The 23,557-nt window shown below is 34.1% G+C and overlaps 2 protein-coding genes and 1 long non-coding RNA gene across 3 annotated transcripts; 2 read left to right on the top strand and 1 right to left on the bottom strand.

Annotated features, from left to right (window-relative positions):
• Nucleotides 1-3,129: 3,129 nt before the first annotated feature.
• LOC112638355 lies at nucleotides 3,130-3,751 on the top strand. The gene is given in 2 exon segments (XM_025409937.1): nucleotides 3,130-3,303; nucleotides 3,413-3,751. Coding segments are annotated over 2 exon segments (498 nt in total). The 5' UTR covers nucleotides 3,130-3,144.
• A 4,456-nt stretch (nucleotides 3,752-8,207) lies between these two features.
• Nucleotides 8,208-11,026, bottom strand: LOC112638358. The gene is made up of 6 exons (XR_003122971.1): nucleotides 10,788-11,026; nucleotides 10,571-10,709; nucleotides 9,779-10,281; nucleotides 9,548-9,645; nucleotides 8,503-8,628; nucleotides 8,208-8,290 (listed from the first exon to the last, which is right to left on the bottom strand). It is a non-coding gene; the product is annotated as an uncharacterized LOC112638358 (long non-coding RNA).
• A 12,003-nt stretch (nucleotides 11,027-23,029) lies between these two features.
• Nucleotides 23,030-23,557, top strand: LOC112638357 (histone-lysine N-methyltransferase SETMAR-like). The gene has a single exon (XM_025409938.1). It carries the CDS (start codon nucleotides 23,030-23,032, stop codon nucleotides 23,555-23,557), a length of 528 nt encoding a protein of 175 aa, XP_025265723.1.

Genomic DNA, 23,557 nt, shown 5'->3' with positions numbered 1-23,557 from the left:
ACGATGATGATGATATTTACCTTCCAGCGGGCCAAAAAGACAAATGCGTAAAGTTATGGACACAAGATAGACTAAACGACCTAGTTAGAGAGCTTAACTTACTTAAAGATGGAGCAGAACATTTAGCTTGATCTTTATTAGGTATGAATCAGTTGGCGAAAGGTACTAAAGTATCTTTTTACAGAACGAGAAGCAAAAGTTTCGAACCATATTTTGAAGAAATAAATCATGAGGATGATAAAATGGTGTATTGTAAAGACGTGAAAGGTCTAATGGACGAAATTAAGCCTAATGTATATAAGGACGAAGAATGGAAATTGTTCATAGATTCGTCAAACAGAAGTTTAAAAGCTGTATTACTACACAATACCAACTATTATGCCTCGGTTCCTATAGCGCACTCCACTACAATGAAGGAAGCATACGATAATTTCAAGATTATATTACAAAAAATTCAGTACGACAAGCATAAATGGCTTATATGTGGTGATTTGAAAGTTTCTGGAATGTTGTTAGGACAGCAGTCTGGATTTACCAAGACACCATGTTTCTTGTGCTTATGGGACAGTAGAGATCGTGCAAAGCACTATACGAATCATAAATGGCCTAAAAGAAAATCTCTCAAAGTAGGAGAGAACAACGTTAAAAATGCTCCAATGATTGACCCGAAAAAAGTTCTAATTCCGCCACATTCCATTACACGTAAAACTTGGTGTAATGAAACAATTTGTTAAGGTTTTAGATAAAGATGGCCGGTGCTTTAAATACTTGGAAAGAAAATTTCGAGAAAAATCTGATGCGAAATTAAAGGAAGGTATTTTCGATGGTCCACAAATTCGAGAAATGATGGCTGATGACCAATTTATTACTACTATGAACAAAATTGAAAAAGGTGCATGGCTTAGCTTTAAGGAAGTTGCTGAAAACTTTTTGGGTAATCGCAGAAGCCAAAATTACAAAGTAATTGTATCTAAAATGGTAGAGAACTTTGGTAAAATGGGTTGCCTAATGAGTTATAAATTACATTTCCTACACAATCATTTAGATGCTTTTCCTGAAAACTGTGGAGATTATAGTGAAGAACAGGGAGAACGTTTTCATCAAGATATCCAAGTAATGGAGAAGCGTTATCAAGGTAGATGGGATATTAGCATGGTGGCAGACTACTGCTGGATGTTGAAGAGAGATTGTAAAACAACTGGGAAAAAACGTAAAAGGAAACCCTTGCACCGTTCATTTGATGACAAACGTGTAAGATATAGTAGGAAAAAATGAATGGTATGAAGTTCAAAATACTCATTAAACCTTGGAAAACTGTAGAAAAGAATCGTATTGCTAGGGTTTTCTTTACTCTATCTTACAATAACTCTGCTTTTACCTTCCTTTGACCTTGAAATGACCTTGAGCCTGACCTGATTGGGTCAAACCGACCCCGGATTTAGATACAGTGACCCCAAAAACATAAGTATACACTGTTCAAATTTGGTTGCCGTTAATTTTGCAGATTTGACCTTGAAATGACCTTGAGCCTGACCTGATGGGGTCAAACCGACCCCGGATTTGGATTCAGCGACCTCAAAAACATAAGTATACACTGTTCAAATTTGGTTGTCGTTAATTTTGCAGATTTGACCTTGAAATGACCTTGAGCCTGACCTGATGGGGTCAAACCGACCCCGGATTTGGATTCAGCGACCCCAAAAACATAAAGTGTATATGGTGGGGTCCGTGGGTTTTGAACTTTTTTTTTTTGTGTGCCTGTGTATGAATCGTACAAAATAATTACATCAAGTAGAGTAATAATGACAAAACTATATTAAATAATCCAATGAAAATTAAATTAGTGACATTAATTATAATAATAATATGATAGAAAAAAGGATTAAAATAATCTTAACTCACCTAATTTTTAATGATCTTACCTACTAGGAGAATAATTAATATTCTTCCTTCCTTCTAGATCTGTCAGAAGTATCACTCGAAATTCAAGAATCCCGTAGTGTGAATTTTCTAATGGATAATGGATTTTAAAATTCGGCAGTAAAGAGTGGTTCTCAATAAAATTTCTCGTAGAACTTTCCAATTAATTATACGTTTATATTGTATGGAATAGAAGTGTGTAATACAATCAAAGTAGTTACAATCAAGTCAGTGAATAATGCAGTAAACAATCAGCGAAAATCAGAATACGTCTTGACTGTAAGCCGGAGATAGAACTTCTGGTCCTCCGTGACAATGCCGGTAGACGCTGGTTCTTCTTAGTACGATTTGATGGGGGATTAGATAATGCAAATTTCGTCATCTTCTTTGTCCGTTGGAATATCGGTCGGCCAGAGCTTGGTATGCGGATGTTATGTTTAGCTGAGCAGCGAGAGCAAGTCGCCGTGTGAAATATATGTATAAACAAATCCTCTTAATAATATTACAATTCTATTACAGACTTAGTATCTTTTTCCAAATTTGGCTATATACAATTTTGATTTTTGCTTCTTATTAGCTAATTTAGATATTACTTAAGTGGAATATTTAATTAATCGAAAATTTACAAATGATGTCAACGAGGGAATGACGATCACTAAAGGCCCTTGCACAATGCTAGGCAACAGGAAATAGGAATAGAGAACAGAAATAAGGAATAAGAAATTATGACTTCCGGTACACAATGACGCATTAGCGACAAAAATCAACCAATCAGAATTTTCGATTTTTGTTGGTTGTTTCCTAGTATTTATCTGATCCAAGTAAACATAACTCAAAAATAACATATTTGTAATTCTCTTGTATTTTGAATTTTTGCTACGAATTAAATATTAATATGTTTTATGGCATTAGTTGAACAAAGTAAGTTAAATATAAAATATATAAATATATTGTATATTGTAAATAATTTTATTAGTATAAGATTTGCATTAACATCATTATATTTTCATTAACACCCTTTTTAGATTATTTACTATGGATAACGAAAACAATATTATTTTTCTGTGCAATGCAAGTAGCTAATCTAGCATTGTACACTGTAGGAAAGCGGAAAGATTCAAGCGCTGGAGAAAAAAGCGATGGTGAGTTCGTCCCATTAATACTCAACATGCAGAGTATGGTGACTTCGCAACTTTGTTTGCAGAATTAAAAAAAGATGAAGACATGTTTTTCCGATATACAAGAATGGATGTATTTACATTTTACGAATTATTACAATTAATGAGTCCATTCTTGCAAAAAAGGAGTATCAGAACTCCAATATGTCCAGAACAACGTCTCGCAATAACTCTAAGATAAAGATATGCTTTAAAATAATACATTGTATATTTCATGCACGGATTGAGTTTTGAAAGTTCATCAAATTAATTTTGTTGCAGATATTTAACAACAGGAGATGCTATCTGTGGCTTTAGCATACAGAGTAGGAGAGTCTACTGCTCATATGATTGTCAAGGAAACATGCTCTATTATAACTAATGTTTTAATGCCAATTTACGTGAAACATCCCACAAAAGAGGAAGGGACAAAAATCAGCAATGATTTTTTAGAATTATGGAATTTGCCAAATTGTGTTGGAGCAATCGATGGTAAATACATAATTATCCAGGCACCTCCAAACTCTGGCTCAATGTATTTTAATTATAAAAAAACTTTTAGTATTGTGTTGATGGCTGCTTGTGATGCTCAATACAAGTTTACACTGTTTGATGTTGATGCATATGGCAGTGAAAGTGATGGCGGAATTTTCTCTAGATCAGACTTCGGATAATTTCTATACGCCGGTACGTTCAACATATTTAGAGGAACTGCTCATCTACCAGGAAGTGATAAGAAAGTATCGTATTACTTCGTTGGGGATGAAGCATTTCAAATGTCTACACACATAATGCGACCTTATCCGGGGAGATTTTTAAATGAGCAAAAGAGGATTTTTAATTATCGATTATCCCGAGCCAGAAGGACAATTGAAAATACGTTTGGAATTTTTGCAGCCAGATGGAGGATATTTCGAAGAGCGATATATTCTAATCCAGATATTGCTACCCAGTTAGTGCTAGCAGCAATGTGCTTGCATAATTTTTTAAAAAATAAAAATGACGAGAAAGCCCCGTTGCAGCAAAGATATTGTCATCCCCAATTTGCAGATAGAGAAACGGAAGGACATTTAATAGAAGGAGAGTGGAGACAAGAATCACAAGATGACCACATAAGACCTGTAGGAAATGTAGGAGCACATCGAAGTACTAGAGAAGCATATGCGATGCGCGATACTCTCTCGTTATACTTTATGACAGCAGCTGGAGAAGTTCCTTGGCAATACGAACGAGTACATACGTCGAAGGCAACATCACGATGTAACTTAAAATTTGCAATTACTATATATTGTTTTCTATACACTTTTACATATGTAATATCTAATTATACTATATTCTGTGGTAAGAAAAATATTGTAAATACACTTTTGTATGCAAGAAATAAAAATGTTTTTTTATTCGAAATTAAATAAACTTCTATTTTTGATAAACTACATATACATAAAATTAATTAGAAACCAAGAACCGATAAACTCATATTTCTGATAAACTACATGTATATAAAATTAATTGAAAACAAAATAAACTTATATTTCTATAAACTAATGTAAATAAAATAAATATTTTCTCATACTAAATATAATAAAATTAAGCTTGAAATTACATATAATAATGAATAAAATATACTATATAATTTTAAATAACGCAATTAAAGTTACAAGAATAAAGTAAAAATGTAGTGGAAAAAACAAGTAAAGGAAGAGTTTTTGGACGACAAACTGGATTCTTTCGATCTAAATTTCTTTAATAAATTATAGTTTCCTACAGTTTTATCATATATATATTATATATTATAAATATATTATATATATATATATATATATATATATATATATATACAGGGTGACCCATTTTAACTTAGGCAGCCAAATAACTCGAAAAATAAGCACACTACGAAAAAATGGTTAGAATCAAAATTTCGTCATTTCGAGGGGGACGTACAATGACGTTAAAATCAGCCCCCCACCCCTCCCCCTGGGCGGTGAGGGGGGGGCAAGTTTGAAATCTTAAATGGAACCCCCTATTTTTCATTGCATATTCTTGTAGCTTATCTCGAGAGCTTTCCAAAACACTATAATTAAGTACCTTTTTATTAAGTACTTCTTGAGTTATAAGGCTTAAAATAATTTCTTAATTTTACATAAACTATCTATTTTACATAAAATATCTAGTAAACCATTCATTTTTCGATTATCTTACCTTGATACTTTTATGTACAAAATAATGAGAGGAATCAATTGGTGTAAAGAAAACATACAGTTGTTTTTAAGAAAAAATATGGAATTGTTAATTGCAAATTACATATTTTTGCCCAGGGGGAGGGGTGGGGGGGCTGATTTTAACGTCATTGTACGTCCCCCTCGAAATGACGAAATTTTGATTCTAACCATTTTTTCGTAATGTGCTTATTTTTCGAATTATTTGGCTGTCTAAGTTAAAATGGGTCACCCTGTATATATATATATATATATTAATATATAAAAAATTAAATTTATGTTAATGTTAATATTTATAATATTATATACATAAAACTGTAGAAAACTAAGGATACACAAATGAAGGAGATTGCGTAGACAAAAATTACAGCCTGAGATTAGATTAATTTACATTGTACAAAATATAGCAACTCCATTAATTTTTGTTTTAATTCACTTTTTTGTGGTTCTTTTGTCACTTGAAGCTCCGCCGTGACGAGCTTCTCAATGAGAATGGATCGTTGTCGTCCATTGGTTTTTTTCGAGAACACACTTCAGTTGCCATTATACTTACAAGGGGAGGTCGCGGTTAACTCATCACCGATTTTGATTTCCTTTGGTGTGGTGAATCTACGTCGAAAAAAAGTTGATCCGTGTTCGAGCTTTTCGTCCAATGCGCCTTGTAAAAAAAATTTTTTTTTTCTCGAAGTGTAGAGAATTTGCCAGGTTCGTTATCAGGCTTAAAGAAATACACTTTTTCGATCAGTGCTGCTAGTCCAGCGCAGAGTGCAAGACTAGTAATCCCGGGGTCGAGTATCGCAGGCGAAAATTAGCTAACACTAAAAAACAGTAAAAACAGTAAAAAAACCATCAAAACTACGTAATTTTTACAATAAAATAACAGAGTTGTCTCCCACAACGGAAAAGTTATCAAAAAAGTCAAGTGGTGAAGAAAATAACACCGCTAAGGAGTACAATACGAGACATGAAAGTGACATAACCGCGTCGCTAAATAAGACAATAATAAAAAGCCAGCTGCATACAATAAAATACAATACATCGATTACAGACAGTGCCCCTCTAAGGAAACTGAGGCAACAATTAATAAAGAAACAGAGAAGCAGGGAGCTGCACCCAAATATTGCCTTAGTCAACATGAAAAAAAAAAGCTATCACACAATGGACTTAAACAAAGAAAGCAGACAGCCCATAAATAGCTCTACAACGACAAATAATATACCTGTAAGTAAGAGCGCACAAGCACAAATTGATCCACAAAGCGAAAATACGATAATTTACAATGTACAAACAAGGAACAAATATACACCGCTCAATGAACCTATCGATTCAATTATGGAAACAGACACTGATGCTAATGAAAATAATAATTTCATAGAGGATTTGAAAAATCGGAACAAAAGCACTCAACCGACTATCGAAGCCCCCAGTACCAAGGATAAAACCTACCAAAATATCATACAACATGAAGGAATGGACGTCCAACCAGGGCCCTCTAATAAAAAAACACACAGAGATGACGACAAGGAAAGGACCAAAGAAAAGGACAAAAAGAAAGAAGAAAAACCACCTCCGCTCAACATTATTTATCAAAATCCAAAGGATACAGAAAGGCTCATCTCCAGTCAAATAAAACAGGCAAATTTCATAATTAAACGTATAAATAACAATAAGCACACATTACAGATGTTCTCGCTAATAGATTACTATAAAGCCAAAAAATTATTAGAATCTGTAAACACATGTTTTTACACTTTCACACCAAAAAAAGACAAAGTTATTTCAATACTTTTAAAAGGACTACATCACTCGTATGATTCACAAGAAATTCTAAATGAGCTAAAATCATTAAAGATAGAAGACGTAGGCTTTCACAAAGTCACACCTTTCAAGACAAAAAGATCGGTTAGCGAGAACATCCAATTACCGATATTTCTGGTTCAGTTGGAAGCAGGAAGCAAAATTCATAATCTTATCAAAATAAATAGACTCTGCCACCATATAATAACGTGGGATAAATTAAAAAACAAAAACATTATTCAATGCAAAAGGTGTCAACGACTAGGGCACGTAGCATCCAACTGCAACCTCAAATATAGGTGCGTAAAATGCAAAGATTCGCATGTCCCAGGAGAATGTAAGTTATCTCCAAATAGTATACAGGATAAGAATCAATTATATTGCGCAAACTGCCAAAGTTACGGCCATCCAGCATCCTATCGCGGTTGCCCAATACTCCTTAATCTGAAAAAAAGGCACAAGAAAAAAAAATAGAAATACAAGAGAAAAGAGAAAGAAAGATAATAAATCTAAACAATTATGTAAAAAAAAATATCAAGTTTGCAGATGTAGTAAAGAATAATAACACAACATCCTCACCTGCAGAAAATACATCTCTAAATGCACCATTAGCGTCTAGTATCAATGATATCATAAACATGTTTAAAACTCAAGTAATGACACTTCTACAAAAGCAACAGGAACAAATAAATAATCTTACACAACTAGTTGAGAAAGCTGAAAAAAAAACAGATTATGTATTAAATATAATCGACTCCTTATATCAAAATAATGACTAGCTTTAAACAAAATAAAAAACTATCAAAACTTAAATTACTAGTAATTAATGTAAACTCAATAGTAACAAACCAAAAGAGATCTTCGATAACAAACATACTAAAGATGCAAAATCCAGACATAGCTCTACTCACTGAAACAAAATTAAAACAAAATCACGTAGTAAACTTTAAAAATTACAATATAATAAGGAATGATAGAATAGATAAACAAGGAGGAGGAACAGCAATAATAATAAAAAAAAATATAGACCAAACGAGAGTACACATATGCTCACCTCATTCAAAACCCTTTTTAGAAAACACTATCATAAAAATTAAACTCAAAACTAATACATACCTATTCCTAATCGCAGCTTACGCGCCCTGCGGTAATCAAAAAGAATTTATCCCAGAGCTCAATAACTTATTCGGGCAACTCCAACTAGAAAAAGAAAAAAATTACTATATTATCGCAGGAGACCTAAACGCTAAACACACAAATTGGTTAAATAAAGATAATAACCCTAGAGGAGTGTCACTGAATAAATGGTTAACGAACAACGAATTCCAATATCGAAGCAAACTGTATTGTACGCAATTTCCCTCATATCCTCTAGGAGAAAACACATCTCGATATCATAATAGCAGACGTACGAATAGATTTTAATAACACAGTAGATTCCTTCAAATTACCAAGCGTCCCGTATGATAGCGATCACAACGCGATTCTTGCATATGTCTCTTTCTCAGAAGACACACAAATCCCGTTCACAAGTAACACTGAAACACAAAAATATAATTATAGAATAACAGACTGGGAAAAATTTGACAACACATTAAAACAGGATTTTAAACTTGACATCCCCAATGACAAAAACTTAACTATACAAGAAATAACAGAATATTTAAAACAAATAGATAATACAATTAACGAAGGAATGAAAAAAGTTATTCCAAAAATAAAATCTAAAGACGGAGTAGAGACCTACTTAAACTCAAATATCATAAACCTACAAAAATTTAAAAGCCATATACTAACACAACTACATAAAAAACAGAGAGAATGGCCAAATGTAAATGAAAACGCGATTAGAATAGTAAAAAATCTGTTGAGGGATGTCAAAAGTAGACTGAAAGTAGAGTTCGCGAGCTCGGTAAATAAATACTGGGAAGAAAAAATTAGAAATATCCCTGTTAATAACTCCGCATCAATGTTTCCGCAAATAAACTCAATTTTCCGGAAAAAAAATATAGCAGAAATATCACAGATAAAATCTCTTACGAGATAAAATCTCTTACGAGAGTAAGCATATTTTAGACAAATATAATATAAATACCGAAAATATAGCTATAAATAAAAAAAATGAAACTATAGTTAGCAACATTGAAGATAAACTCAATGTAATTGGTGCTTTTTTCGCAAACATAAATAACGAAAGCAGGACAAATAATACTAGATTCGAAGAGATAATAGAAAAAAAAGCGCGCGAATTAGTCAACATAGCAGAAACAAAGCGTAAAAATAACGAAATAATATGCACCTTCAACGAAAATAATACTTCTGACAACCCAACAACAGAAGAGGGACCGAAAAACTACTTTATTAATGTTCATTCTCTAGGTAAAAAATTCAGACATTTGAATAACAAAAAATCATCAGGTATAGATGGAATACCAAATATAGTACTCAAACACTTACCTCCAGAGGTGATACGAGCCTACGCGATCCTCTTTAACAATTTATTAAACAATAGATATTTTCCACCGCACTGGAAAAAGGCCTTAGTAGTACCGATCCTAAAAAAAAATAAAGAAGACACAAATCCAATAAATTACAGACCAATAAGTCTACTTCCGAATATAAGTAAAATATATGAAATGATAATAAACGACGCGATATTAGTGGAATGCTCGGAAAAAAACATATTACCCGAAAATCAATTCGGATTCAGATCCAAACACTCCACTTTACACGCTATTAATAAACTTACCTCAGACATTTGTTGGGCCATGAATGACAAAAAGTGCGTAGGCGCCTGCCTCATAGATCTAGAAAAAGCATTTGATTCGGTCTGGCTATCAGGCCTCATTGTAAAGCTTAGTCAAAATAAATTCTCTGAACACATGATAGAATTAATCTGGAGCATGATAAGCGAAAGATCTTTCGTAACCAACATAGGTAGACTCACTTCTTCAAATAACTTCGTCATAACAAATGGATTACAGCAGGGCACAGTGAACTCTCCCATTCTTTTCAATATATATACATGTCACGTGTTGAAATTCTGTAACGCAAATTCGGCTTGTCCCATAAAATCCATTGCATTCGCAGATGACTTAATAATTTATAGCGAGGATGCATGGCCCTCACGAATACAACACAGGCTTCAGGATGGATTTGAAAGAGTCAATGCATATTATAAATCATGGAAGCTAAAAATAAATATAAATAAATGTGAAACTATTCTATTTAGACAGAATTTAGAGTATGCGAACAAAAATGTAAGAAAGAATTATAAAACATTCTCTATAAAAGAAGGAAATGAGGTCATACCACACAGGAATTGTGTAAGATATCTAGGAGTTTATTTAGACGAAAAGCTAAAGTTTAATCAACACATAGAAACGCAATTAACAAAAGCAAAAAAAGCCTTCTTTCAACAAAAAAGACTCTTTTACTCAAAAATGTTAAATACAAAAATAAAAATAATATGTTACTTACTTCTAATCAGACCCATCATTACATATGGATGTCCTGTGTGGTATAACGTCAGTGCCTCACAATTGGAAAAAATCAGACATTTCGAACGTAAATGCTTAAGAGTTTGCCTGAGAATGTTCGCAAATCCAGAACACGATTACTGCAAACATTACAGCAACAAAAAGATATATGATACAGCAAATATCCCAAGAATAGATAATTTTATAATAAAACTCACACGAGATCATTTTGCAAATGCAAGCCGCATCACACACAATAGCTTAATCTTTAGCGCATTATATCCACATCCAGAGTATCACGCAAAAACATTAGCTTCTGGCTTCATTCCTCCTGAAGCCTTTCCATATTTAGACGCAAATGGATATATACAAGATGTAAATGGTATCCCAACCATTTATCACATTCCTAGACATAAAAACATAAAAAACATAAAATATCCAGCAAACGTAAACTGCTTAAGAGACAAAATTGACTTAAGGTACTGTATGGATCTTCCAGAAAGAGACATACAGGACAAACACCGTGAAAACCCCAAATACTGGTGGTTTGAAAGTGACAAGTAGCCTTCCTTCCCTTACTTCTTTCTTTCTCTTTTCCATGATTAATGTAAAAATAAGGATAAATCCACTAAAACAAACAAATATATACATACACACAAACAAGCAAATAAATATATATATAAATATGTACATGTTACATTAATGATAATATACCAAAGCGCAGACTACTAGTCTTATAATATTAGTAATGTATATAATGTATATAAATATAGTATATAGTAATGTATATAAATCTAGATTAAGAAGATTTTCAAGTTATAACAAGACTTACCTTTGAGATTAGTAAGCTTACAAGCTTTAACAATAAGATATATTATGTACATATTATAACCTCTAGTATAACTATAAAACCGATAGTGCTTAAGTATATAAACATATTGCGGATAGAATCATGTCTATTTAGACCGAAAATTTACGTTGTTTTGTTTTATTTTTAACTATTTTATTTTATACCATGTTATAATAGCGTAAAACAGATCTCCGGAGTTTTTTTCCTGTGCCTTTTTCTCTGGATATATATTACATAATACCGACCTGTAAAGATCCGCCTGCGAATCATCTCGATAATAAAAATAATCACTTTACCGATCATAGAATAAGCAGAAATAAATACTATAAAGTCCTGAGAGATTCTCCCAGGAGACCACAGTGACATTCAAAAGGAAAAATGTAAAAACTAGTTTATTGGTTTCTAAAAAATTTTTGTAACTAAATTTGCACTCAATAAACAACTTATACTACTACTACTACTACTAGTAATCCCGGGATCCGAGGTTCGAGACTTGGGCTGTCATAATTTTTTTTAAATTTTATTTATATATATGTATATAATACACATGTATTATTTATTATGTTAAATTAAATAAATATTTGGGATACTAATAATGTTAGAATACACACTTTTCATGTTTCACATCTTTACAAAATCAGTTTTTCTACCTGCTGTGTACCACTAGATGCTACCGCCGTTAAAATATCATTACAGAAAACGTTACGCGGGGGAGAGAAGAAGAATCGTGTGATCCTGTCAAAGATTCTAGAAGGTCGATTAGAAAATATCTTACTTATATATTTATAATATATTTATTACATATTACATATTTATGCAGAAAATAATGAGTAATAAATTAAATAAATAATAAATTAATAATAAATAAATAATAAATAAATAATAAATTAAATAGATAAAGAAATAATTACATAATAGATACATAAAGAATTAAATAGATACATAAAAAAATAATTAGTTAAAAAAATAAAAAAAAATAAATACATTTTTTATATACAATACAAGCATCCAGCGGTTCACAGCAGGTAGAAAAACCGATTTTGTAAAGATGTGAAACATGAAAAGTGTGTATTCTAACATTATTAGTATGCCGAATATTTATTTAACATATATTTAACATAATAAATAATACATGTGTGTTATATACACATATATAAATAAAATAATAAAAAAAAAATTATGACAGCCCAAAGTCTCGAACCTGGGATCCCGGGATTACTAGTCCTACGCTCTGCCGCTGGATTATCGGCACCGATCGAAAAAGTGTCTTTCTTTAGGCCTGATAACGAACCTGGCAATTTCTCTACACTTCGAGAAAAAAAAATTTTTTTTACAAGGCGCATTGGACGAAAAGCTCGAACACGGATCAACTTTTTTTTGACGTAGATTCACCACACCAAAGGAGATCAAAATCGGTGATGAGTCAACCGCGACCTCCCTTTGTTAGTGTATTATTCATCTGATGGAATGCTGTCTTCACCGGGTCAATCTTTCGTTTCTTAAAAGTCCTCTGCTGAGTCCTCAAGAAGCAGAATGATGGACTGACTATATTTGATTCTTCTGTCTCCGAAACAGATAGGCACGAGGCTGAAGAAAATGTCGATGGCTGCAAAGGAATTTTGAAATCCAAGTTTTTTTTAGAATCAACTCATTAAATATAATTTAAAAATATGATTTAAAATTATTCACTTGTGAATTTTCTTCAATTGTTGCAAGTAGCGTACGTGACGAGGACGACCGTGACTGGAAAATTAAAAACATCAAATTTATGTAAATATTATATATTTTTCATTATTGTTTCAAAATTACACTCAAATGATGATCCAATTTCGAATAAAAAATAGGCTGATTTTCATTAACTATCTTTGATAATGTGTTGCATATTTCTTTTTGTACATGTAGTGTCTTGTCAAATGTTGAAGTTGATGTCTTTGCTGTAATATGAATAAAATGAGTTTTTAAAATATACTTCTCAATTAAAATAACATTGGTAAGAAAAAAAAGTTACCGTACATTAGAATTGTCATTGATGGAGATTTCATGATTTAATGGAAAAGTTATTGAACGTTGAGTTCAATGATGTTCCACTGATATTGCACGATCCAGATGACTTTGTAATCCACCCATTGACATTAGAAAGCTTCTAAAATGATAAATCGTTGTTGAATATGTTGAAATGTTCGAATTTATTAACAAGTACCATTTGAAATAAATTAATAAATTAAACAACCTTCTTTGGGGTATATGTCTTCCCAAAAAGGCGAGGCTGTCAAATACATGCAAGGGAATGGGGCTCATATGCAGTGTTTTGTAAACGTTTCGACATCAGCTACAAGAATCTGTAACAAAAACTGACGAGTTCCATTTGAAATTTTTTACGTTATTTGTATGCAGCTCGTAAGGGTCATTTCAAGGTCATGCCGTCTATGCCACATAATACATCTTTTCATACCATAAAAATTATGTCTAAGACATTTTGTCGAAAAATGAATAGTTTCGGAAATAATTGTTTGCTTCCATACTTTTTCCCCACCCTGTATATTTCTAAAGAATAACAAAAGGTCATATAATAGTCAAAATGAGAGAAAAAAATGTAAGCTATATATAAAGTGCCCGTGCGCAGCAAAGATAAACAGACCACAAAAACTTGTAATGCGTTTGCGCGAGTTTTCCCGCTATTTTGCATCATCTGCCACGTTGGTCGCATCTTATGTGGTCTTTTGTCCGTCGTATTTATTCGTAAATTTTACTCGATATGTTCAGAATTTTATGCAAAAAAAAGTAATTATATAACTTATTGCGATTCCTAATATCATTGTATATGTGCGCATATTGTAAAATTCTAATATGACTGATAAACCTGTAAGTATAATAAACTTTTTGTGAAAATATTGCACGTGTAGTAGATTGCATGTGCGCTTTTTCTAAAAAAATAGTACTTTATTTGCTTTTAATATTTTTACGCTTCGCATTCAAGTATTCATATTTTATATAAATATAACATATAATTCATTTAATGCAATCCTTTATTAGAGTTAATGCATTTTGATATTCTAACCTTGCTTTTGACATCAGAAACGAGAAATCATATTATAATTTATTTTCTCTCCTGATTTTTTCATATTTTATTTATCATCAGAGGAAAGTCTTCTTTTAAGACCAGATAACTTTCGAGCGCTTCCTCTAAACACAATTGACGAATATGACAAATTTGAAGAGTTTTTAAATAATGGTACAAGTTTCTCAACAGTAGTATGTTTAAAATAAATAAGATTTATTTATATGATTTTGTTCTTTGTACTCATTGTCAAATAAATGTAATTTAGGTACAATATTTTGCGGGTCGCACACTCAGTCAAGGTAATGACTGGCAAAGTGCTGTATATTTGATATCAAAATTACTAATAAGTAATAAATTGGCAAGAGCAATAAGCTGAGGAGGTACTAACGACACTAAGATCGCATTAGTAAATAGTAAAATTATGGAGGCTGTTTACTGTAAGTATACTTTTATAGAAATCATAGTTTTTTTATTAAAATTAATAGATAAGAAATAAATAATAAATGAAAATTGCAGGCGCTGTTCTGAAAAACCATCCAAAAGTGACCTAAAAACAGTAAAGTCAAAAATACAAAGATGCTTTACACAGGAAATCAAAGAAAACTTTAATTACTTTAAAACATTTTTTAGTCATGAAAAAATTAGTTGCTTTTGTGATATTTATTATTAATGAGTTTTTTATTTTTATATTATGAAATCACGACTGAAAATTTTTAATCACAATGTGCATTAATAGAACGTATAAGTACATTTAATTTTTGTTCATGATTTGAATATCTAATTAAATAAAGGAAAATTAATCAATTAATACAGTGGTTTTAAAGATAAAATCTAAATGAAATATAATTGATATAATTTAGGCAAAAAGAAAACCACAAATTATGGATGTAATATGCAAAAAAGGCACAAATTGTTAGAATTATTAAAATAAATTATCAGTTACAAATGTACGCGTAAACGTTTCGATCTATTCCAGATCCTTCTCAATGCTAACATAATAGAAATTACAAAGGATATAAATACAAGTGTAAAAGGTCGCTCGAAAATAATAACGTTCGCAGAATTTGAATCTAAATACAAAGACAAAATTCGAATTAATGAAAAAAGTCGGCGCAAATAAAATATTCGTCAGTGTAACCGAAATTACAATAATAAAATCGGAATACATAGTAGAGAAAATTAAATTTGTAACGTTCGGATGGAAAGATATAGATGTGGATATGTCCACATGTCGGCATGTTACTCACCAGGTATATACACAGAGATCGCAACTGTGTAGAAAAGAAAGCGTTGAAAAACGATGCGAGTAAAGGACAGAGATACCGCAAGCTATCCACACTTTGTATAATGTCAAAAAGATTCTTAATTTTGCAAATTAATAAATCCAAAGCCAAATAAACCTGGATCTGAAAAATAAAATTGAGCAGAGCAACATGCGTTCATGCAATACATATCACATTAAAAAGAAAAAAGAAAAAATAAAAGAGAAGAGAAAAATTAATGTGAGAAAGCGATAATTGAGGCAAATTAATAACGCAGCTTATTAAGAAAAATTACATACAAGCAGTAGAGAAGCCCATTAAATAAACGACAGAAAAAATGAAGGAAAGAGAGCAATTACACTGATCAATTATAAGAAGCATGTAACTCATCCAAGACAACGAGACGTACTGAGGTGCGCGATATTGTAGCGCCTCGGCTCACGATGATGGTGGGAGGGGAGGGGGGAAGGAAATTCAGGAACGGATAATGTATAGAAATTTGAAATCGTAGGAAATAAAAGATGATTACGAACGAAAAGATTTAATAATTGGAAGGTAACTTTTGTCGAATTTTTCTGTGTCATTTTGAACATTCAAGCCATTGTCCTGTCGTGTAATGTGAATCATTTCTGAAATAATCCTCCTAAGAAGCGAAGGATCTTGATCCAAAATTTTGAAGTTGTTCCATGAAAATTCGTGTCCCTCCAGTCTATGATGGGACAAAACTGATAGATATTTCGTAGGTCGATCAATGTTCAATTAATGCTCGTGGACGCGAGTCGAAAGTTACCTGCTAGTCTGCCCCACGTAAGAAGCGGAATAATTATTGCAATAAATTTTGTATACAACATTAGAATGTTTATCTATCGGTAATGGATCCTTATGCGTTCTTATGAAACGATTCAGTTTGTTTAACACGACGTAAGCAAGAGATTTATCTAATTTTTTATTTTATATACCAAATTGTATTAGTACATTTCATTTTTCTAAATATCTTTAATAATTAACAAAGATTTTTTGATTTATGTATGATTATTAGTGCATTTTAATTTTATTCAGTATCTTCAATATTTTTTGTTTTATATACTTCAAAATTTATAATTTCTTTATCTCTCTGTCATATGATACATGTAAATTCCATATGTAAATTCCAATAAAGAGAAATCGTAATTATATTTCTTACATGTGTTTTATTCAGTATCTTCAATATTTTTTGTTTTATATACTTCAAAATTTATAATTTCTTTATCTCTCTGTCAGATGATACATATAAATTCCATATGTAAATTCCAATAAAGAGAAATCTCTTTACACGTAATTATATTTCTTACATGTGTTACGTCCAGGCCCGAGGAAGGATGGGCCGAAGGAAGGGCGTAACACGTGTATCCCGAGAACAGGTGCCTTAAGGGCAAGTGTCTCGGGTCGAGCGAGCCTGCGGGTGAGCCAAAGATAGGTCAACGACCACAAGAGTCGATTTTACGCTATTTCTGGTCCAAATGCCCGCTCGTCGGTCCCCTTTTCGGTAAAGGAACTTAATCCCTTTTACCCGGGACGGGACCAAGTGCGATTCAGGAGCGTGGGTAACGAGGGGGAATCGATTAAGTTGAATGGAAAAGAATAGATTTAATTAAGTTTATTACACATTATAAAAGCCAAACGAAAACATTTATATACAGGGTGTTGAAAAATTAAGTGCCATAAATTTGTGTGATGAAAGAAGGAATCAATATAAGCATTTTAAGTATAGGAACCGTGGGTCGGCGACGCTTAGTTACGGCGTGACAAGGGTTTAATTAAATTGTCACAATGTCTGCAATACAATGATTTTATTCGGTTAATTTTAGATGTTTATAATAAATGTTCGAAATTACGACCGCCAACGTTCCGACCAAAATCAGAACGACTTTACGGCTGAAGCACGCAATCATCTGACAGAGACTTTTGGCAACAGATGGATCGGGCGGGGTGGACCTGTGGCGTGGCCTGCAAGGTCACCAGATTTGACGCCTCTCGATTTCTACTTCTGGGGTGCAATGAAAAATATGATTTATTCCGAACCGGTTGAATCCGAGGAGGATCTGGTTGCTCGTATCGTTGAGGCGTCTGAAACTATCCGACAAACTCCTGGAATATTCCAAAGAACGCGGGAATCATTGCTCCGTCGTTCTGATTTTTGTCGGAACGTTGGCGGATGTAATTTCGAATATTTATTATAAACATCTAAAATTAACCGAATAAAATCATTGTATTGCAGACATTGTGACAATTTAATTAAACCCTTGTCACGCCGTAACTAAGCGTCGCCGACCCACGGTTCCTATACTTAAAATGCTTATATTGATTCCTTCTTTCATCACACAAATTTATGGTATTTAATTTTTCAACACCCTGTATATAATTAATAAATATCTTAATTTTGATTAAATACAATATTAAATATAATCGTGTGTGTGTGTGTGTGGGTGTGGGTGTGTGTGTATGCGAGACGGAGGGAGTCTGGTCAGGATCAGGAGGATATCTCTCTCTGAAGAATTCTACGGGGATAGCGATAGGGTAATGGATGAAGGGAGTAAAACAGGGGATGCAGGTATCAGAAGGGGCAGTCTGGAGAAAAGCTTTGAGGGTAGGTATGTGAATAGGACCAGGCCCCAAGGTGAATTGGTCCGGGAGGATGGGGTACGGGTACGGAGCATAGGTTGTACCGAGAATTACCGCGACGTTTCGATCGCTAAGATCGATGTTGGAAAAGACGGGGGGAGGAAGAACGGGAGGAGAGAAGAAATGAGAGTCGGGGAGGGTTGCATCAGGTGGAGAAGGAGAGGGTGATAGCGGCGAGAAATCAGACTGAAAGTCAGATTGTGTGTCATGCACCGGGGAGTAACTGGGAGGAAGAGTTCCGGGAAGTAGATATGGGGAGTAATTAGGGGAAGGAGTGCGAGGGGGCGGATGTGAGGAGTCTCGCGTGTCTCCTTGAAAATTATTTAAAAAGATCCGCGTAATAGGGAGATCCGAGTTTATTTGACTTAAGTCTAGCGCAAATGAAGAATCGGCCGCAGCCCGAGCCAGCAGTCGACGGGTACGTCGATTACGGCGATATCGAAGTCGCTTAGCGTGGGCTCTAGCGGATTTCCTCGTGGGTTCCACTAGAGAAACGATTATTATAAGTAAAGGAAGTAGACGGGGGAGGGAGAGGAACTTTGAAGATAAAAGAAAAGACTTACTATTTGCGAAAGGCGATTACAAGTGGAGAATATAGTCGTAATGGCTGCTGGGTCCCCTTTTCGTGTCGAAGACGAGGCGGTGTTCTGGGTTGACTCGTTATGTGTATAGCTGACAGGAACGACCGAATATTCACACTGACTCTATATGAAAGTTGATATGTCTCGAAACTTTTGAGATACTGAGTGCGTATATGAACGCGTGAGTCAATGAATGAATGAATAATGATTGACTGAACGAATTTTCTGACAAGTGTTGTTCGAAGTTCGCGCTTATATATCGTTTTGGATTACCCTCTCCTAGCGTGAGGAATAAAGGAGGTTGACGAATAGAAATCTTTGTTAGATTTCCATGGTCTCCTCTCTGCCTCTACTTATGAACATTTTAGAACAAATGTAGCAAATCAGGATTTTATTATGTTCGTTCGCGAATAGGAGAGCATCTTCCAAAACGGGGGATTTAGGATTCTCAGTATCGCACAAGGGATGACTGTTACTACCCTCTTGCGATTCGGTCACTCACGTTTTATGATTAGTTTCCTTTATTTTTTGATTTTATGAGTTTTTAAGAAAATATCAAATTTGTTTGACTGAATGCCGCTTTATTTAACTGGATGCTACTTTTATAGCCCGTTAACATCCGATTGTTATTTTAGGATATGTACTGAGCATCCCGCTTTAATCTAGCTATTATTATCGGCTCTGGAAATCGTGTACGTGTGCACCGGATACGGGAAAGAAAAGAATCGTAACATCCGATATCCGATCACTCGCGTTTTATGATTAGTTTCCTTTATTTTTTTGATTTTATGAGTTTTAAGAAAATATCAAATTTGTTTGACTGAATGCCGCTTTATTTAGCCGGATGCTACTTTTATAGCCCGTTAATATCCGATTGTTATTTTAGAGCATGTACTGAGAATCCTGCTTTAATTTAGCTATTATTATCGGCTCTGGAAATCGTGCACGTGTGCACCGGGTACGGGAAAGAAAAGAATCGTGAATTCCCCTGGACGTAACACATGTTATAATGTTTATCTTATATTACTTCAATTTACTTTTACTAATGTATAATATCTAATTAACTCTGCTTTGTAAAACAAGATCATTTTTACATCATTTTGATGTCTTAATGATGTCACGAATAGGTGCTCTCGGTGGGCCATTTTGACGTCACCGTGATGCATAAAATATGATCAAAAAAAGATGTCATCTTGATATTTTCATGATTAATGTGTTCTACTTGGAATGGCCCTGTACCATTCTTAATGAGACGGAATGAAAACAAACAGAAAGGCTGTCTCTGAGGCTGGCTTACGTCAGTTCAGGGTTAAGTTAAAGTTTACTTACGTGTAATATTTAGAGTAGTGGTAATTTCTGTCCATGCATTCTCTTTCATTATTGCATCTTTATAATTTTCTGTAGTTTTATCATAAAGATATGAGCGAGCACGAACCATATCAATTAATAATTCATCACCAGATTTTATATATGTATCAGAATTTTGATCAAATGTATCTAGTCCGTCACTCAGATACTCTTCTTCTTTGTCTTCAAAAGAACTGGAACAGTAATGATCATACATATTTTTTTATTTTTGCACTATACCATGACGAATAAATCAAGTATATTACTTCTATATACTTCAACAGAGCTAATTATAAAAAAACATACAATATGTATACAGATGCGCCAAAATTTCGTACATACAACCTAAAAGATCCGCTGTGTTGATTGGTTGGCAACAGGCAATAGGCACAGAATTTCCAACGTGACGGAAATTCTGTGTCTATTGCCTATGTCACAGTCCATTCTGTGTTGATGCACGGTTTTTGATATGTTGGAATTTCTTATTTCTATTCCCTATGCTTATTTCCTGTTCCTATTGCCTGTTGCCTAGCATTGTGCAAGGGGCTTAACAGTCGTTATCCATTTATTATGATTTATATTCCATAATAGATAAAAGCGCGCGCCGAATCTCAAAGGCATTTTAATATTATTCCCTTGTACAATGCATTATTCGTTGATGAACTTATAATTTTTTTATATACTGTGACGTTGCCGTTCTGTTGCGCGTCCATCCGCCCCTGTATTTTTGACGGGGCGCGGGCCGAGCGGCCGCGCCAGAAGCCAATAAGCGAGAGCGATATCGAACTCCCCGGAGAGACGAACAATATTATTATATTTTTCGCGTTTATTAATTCTATTTGTATATTTTTTCTTGTATTGAGCGACTATCGGGCAACTCGCCGGAGAAAATCCGAAGGACAAGAAGCACGCCGAGGGATTTTGCGTCACGACTTGCGACACGGAGCTCTCCGACAGCCGGCGGGGGAGAAAGTAGCGCCCGAAATGTCGAGCAACCAGACGCCAAGGGGTAACATCACCCCCTTTTCTATAAGACCGGACGAAGGTTTGATCAGCGCTACCTCCCCCGAGAGGGGAAAACGACAGCTGGGCCTCCACCGGATCATTAAAAATGGGTCCACGACAGCCCGCGGAATTTGAATTGGGGCCATTTCGCGCGGGGAGTCTGTGAGTAGTGCGTAATTAGTCCTTTTCGTTTATCGAATGTGTCGCGGTGCGAGATAATCGCACAAATACGACTGTACTGAAATTTGAGCTGCTTGTGCAGAGAAAAGAGGCGAACCGCCGCGAAAGAAAAATCTCCGGCCGCCGCCGGCTATCAGATATCGAACATATCGCTCGCCTATCGCATACGAGATCCGTCTTCGCAAAATTATTAATTATTTTCGATTTATGGTTAATTATGCTGTCGAACTCTTATGCTGTCGTTTAGAATCGCGAACTGAGAAACTGCAAAGAAAAGACCGGTACCATTAGACGTCGATTTGGCTGCCGAAATTCCGCTACATTTTGAGATATATTATTCGCAAAAACTTCGGTGTCGAGATTCCGTTGTATTTTGAGAAATATCGTTCAGTCCAGCGAACTCTGGTCATAAAAACAGGCGCGGATGATTCCCAGGACTGTCTTAGCGCTCTTTTAGGTTGTCGATTTCAAGCGAACATTCGATTTGATTGAGTTATTATTATGAGTACCATTACTGATTTGATCTATTGTATATCTCGTTTTCTCATCCTTTTGAATTTATTGTGAACATTCGTTCTTACTCTGCTTTGTTATTTAATTTTATTTTTATATTATTCTCCTATTAATAAACTTATTATATTTCTTTGTTAAGCTCGCGTAATTTATTTGAGTGTTAGTCTCTCGTGGTTGTCAATATCCGTTTTTGTGTTTGTCGCATATAGAATTAGTGAAGTCTCGCATAATCAATTAGCTTTCTCCAAAACCTCTCCCCTCTACCGTTAGGCGAGCTAGTCGGCCTGTGGCGAAGCAGGTTATCGTTTTTCGCGTTATTCGGCGTTTTGTAGAAAAACTGATGCGTGAAAGACCGCATCTGGCGTCCAACTTATCGAGATATCGAAATGGCCTCCGCTTTGCCGCGGCTCGCGCGCGAACGCCCTCCATCCCTGTGTTTTCCTCAGAGCGCGAGTACATTAATTTCGCTACTTTCTTTTGACGGCGTTTTCGCTCCCCCGCGTACGCTCCTTCCCAACACTCCGAGGAGTGTTGCGAATAGTTGGTACAATTTCAATTGAATAAAAACGTCGCAATACGTGTCCTTATAAAATTAATACTACAATTCTAATAAGTTCAGTTAACATAATTATCAATTAAAATATAATTAAAATTAATTATAATTAAGGATAAATGTAGTTATAATGCTAATGCTAACAAAAGATGATATTTCCTTCAATCTTGCTCTTTTATAATTAGATGGAATTGCACAATAAAGTAAGAAGGAATTCACTTATATGGTAAAAAGAAGAAAATTATTGGTTGAGATGTTACAATATATACTAGGTTGTTCAATAAGTTTTGTCGTTCGATAAGAGATGGTGCTATTAGGTTCGCCGTTTTATTTTTTTAAAAATGGTAATACTTTTTTATGAACATGTGTGAAGTTTCATGTAGATCTATCAACTCATTCATATATTTACAAGTGTTCAAAGTTGACGTGTCACAGTATTTTCTTACAATGGAAAAAATTGAATATCGTGCAGTGATAAAATTCTTATTTTTGGAAGGTGTAGCACCAAAAGAAATTCATGAACGATTGTTAAAAGTGTATAAGGATTCTTCACCTTCAATTAGAACAGTAGAAAGATGGGTTGCTGAATTTAAACGTGGTCGTATAAGTCTTGAAGACAATCCACGTGAAGGACGTCCAAAAAGTGCATCAACACCAGAAATCGTAGCAAAAATACAGGATATGGTTTTGGAAGATCGTCGATTAACCGAGAGAGATTTAGTAGAAGCCCTAGGCATCTCATTAGGCAGTGTAAGCAATATTTTGGCTGACGTTTTGGGTTTCAGAAAACTGTGTGCACAATGGGTGCCGCATTCGCTAACAATGGAACAAAAACACATTCGAATGCGACTTTCTCAGCAACATTTAGAGCGTTTTAGAAAGAATAAAAAGGATTTTGTGCGTCGTTTCATCACTATGGATGAGACTTGGGTCTACCACTATGATCCTGAATCAAAACAAGAGGCTAAGGAGTGA

This window comes from Camponotus floridanus, unplaced genomic scaffold, assembly GCF_003227725.1.
Source record: "Camponotus floridanus strain SB8 unplaced genomic scaffold, Cflo_v7.5 scaffold292, whole genome shotgun sequence".
Taxonomy (NCBI): domain Eukaryota; kingdom Metazoa; phylum Arthropoda; class Insecta; order Hymenoptera; family Formicidae; genus Camponotus; species Camponotus floridanus.
Note: the sequence above shows the minus strand (reverse complement) of the source record. Positions and strands in the feature narration are given on the sequence as shown.

Bases quoted from the DNA above. Each gene is read 5' to 3' on its own strand.
- LOC112638357 (XM_025409938.1), top strand. From the start codon at position 23,030: ATGGAAAAAATTGAATATCGTGCAGTGATAAAATTCTTATTTTTGGAA.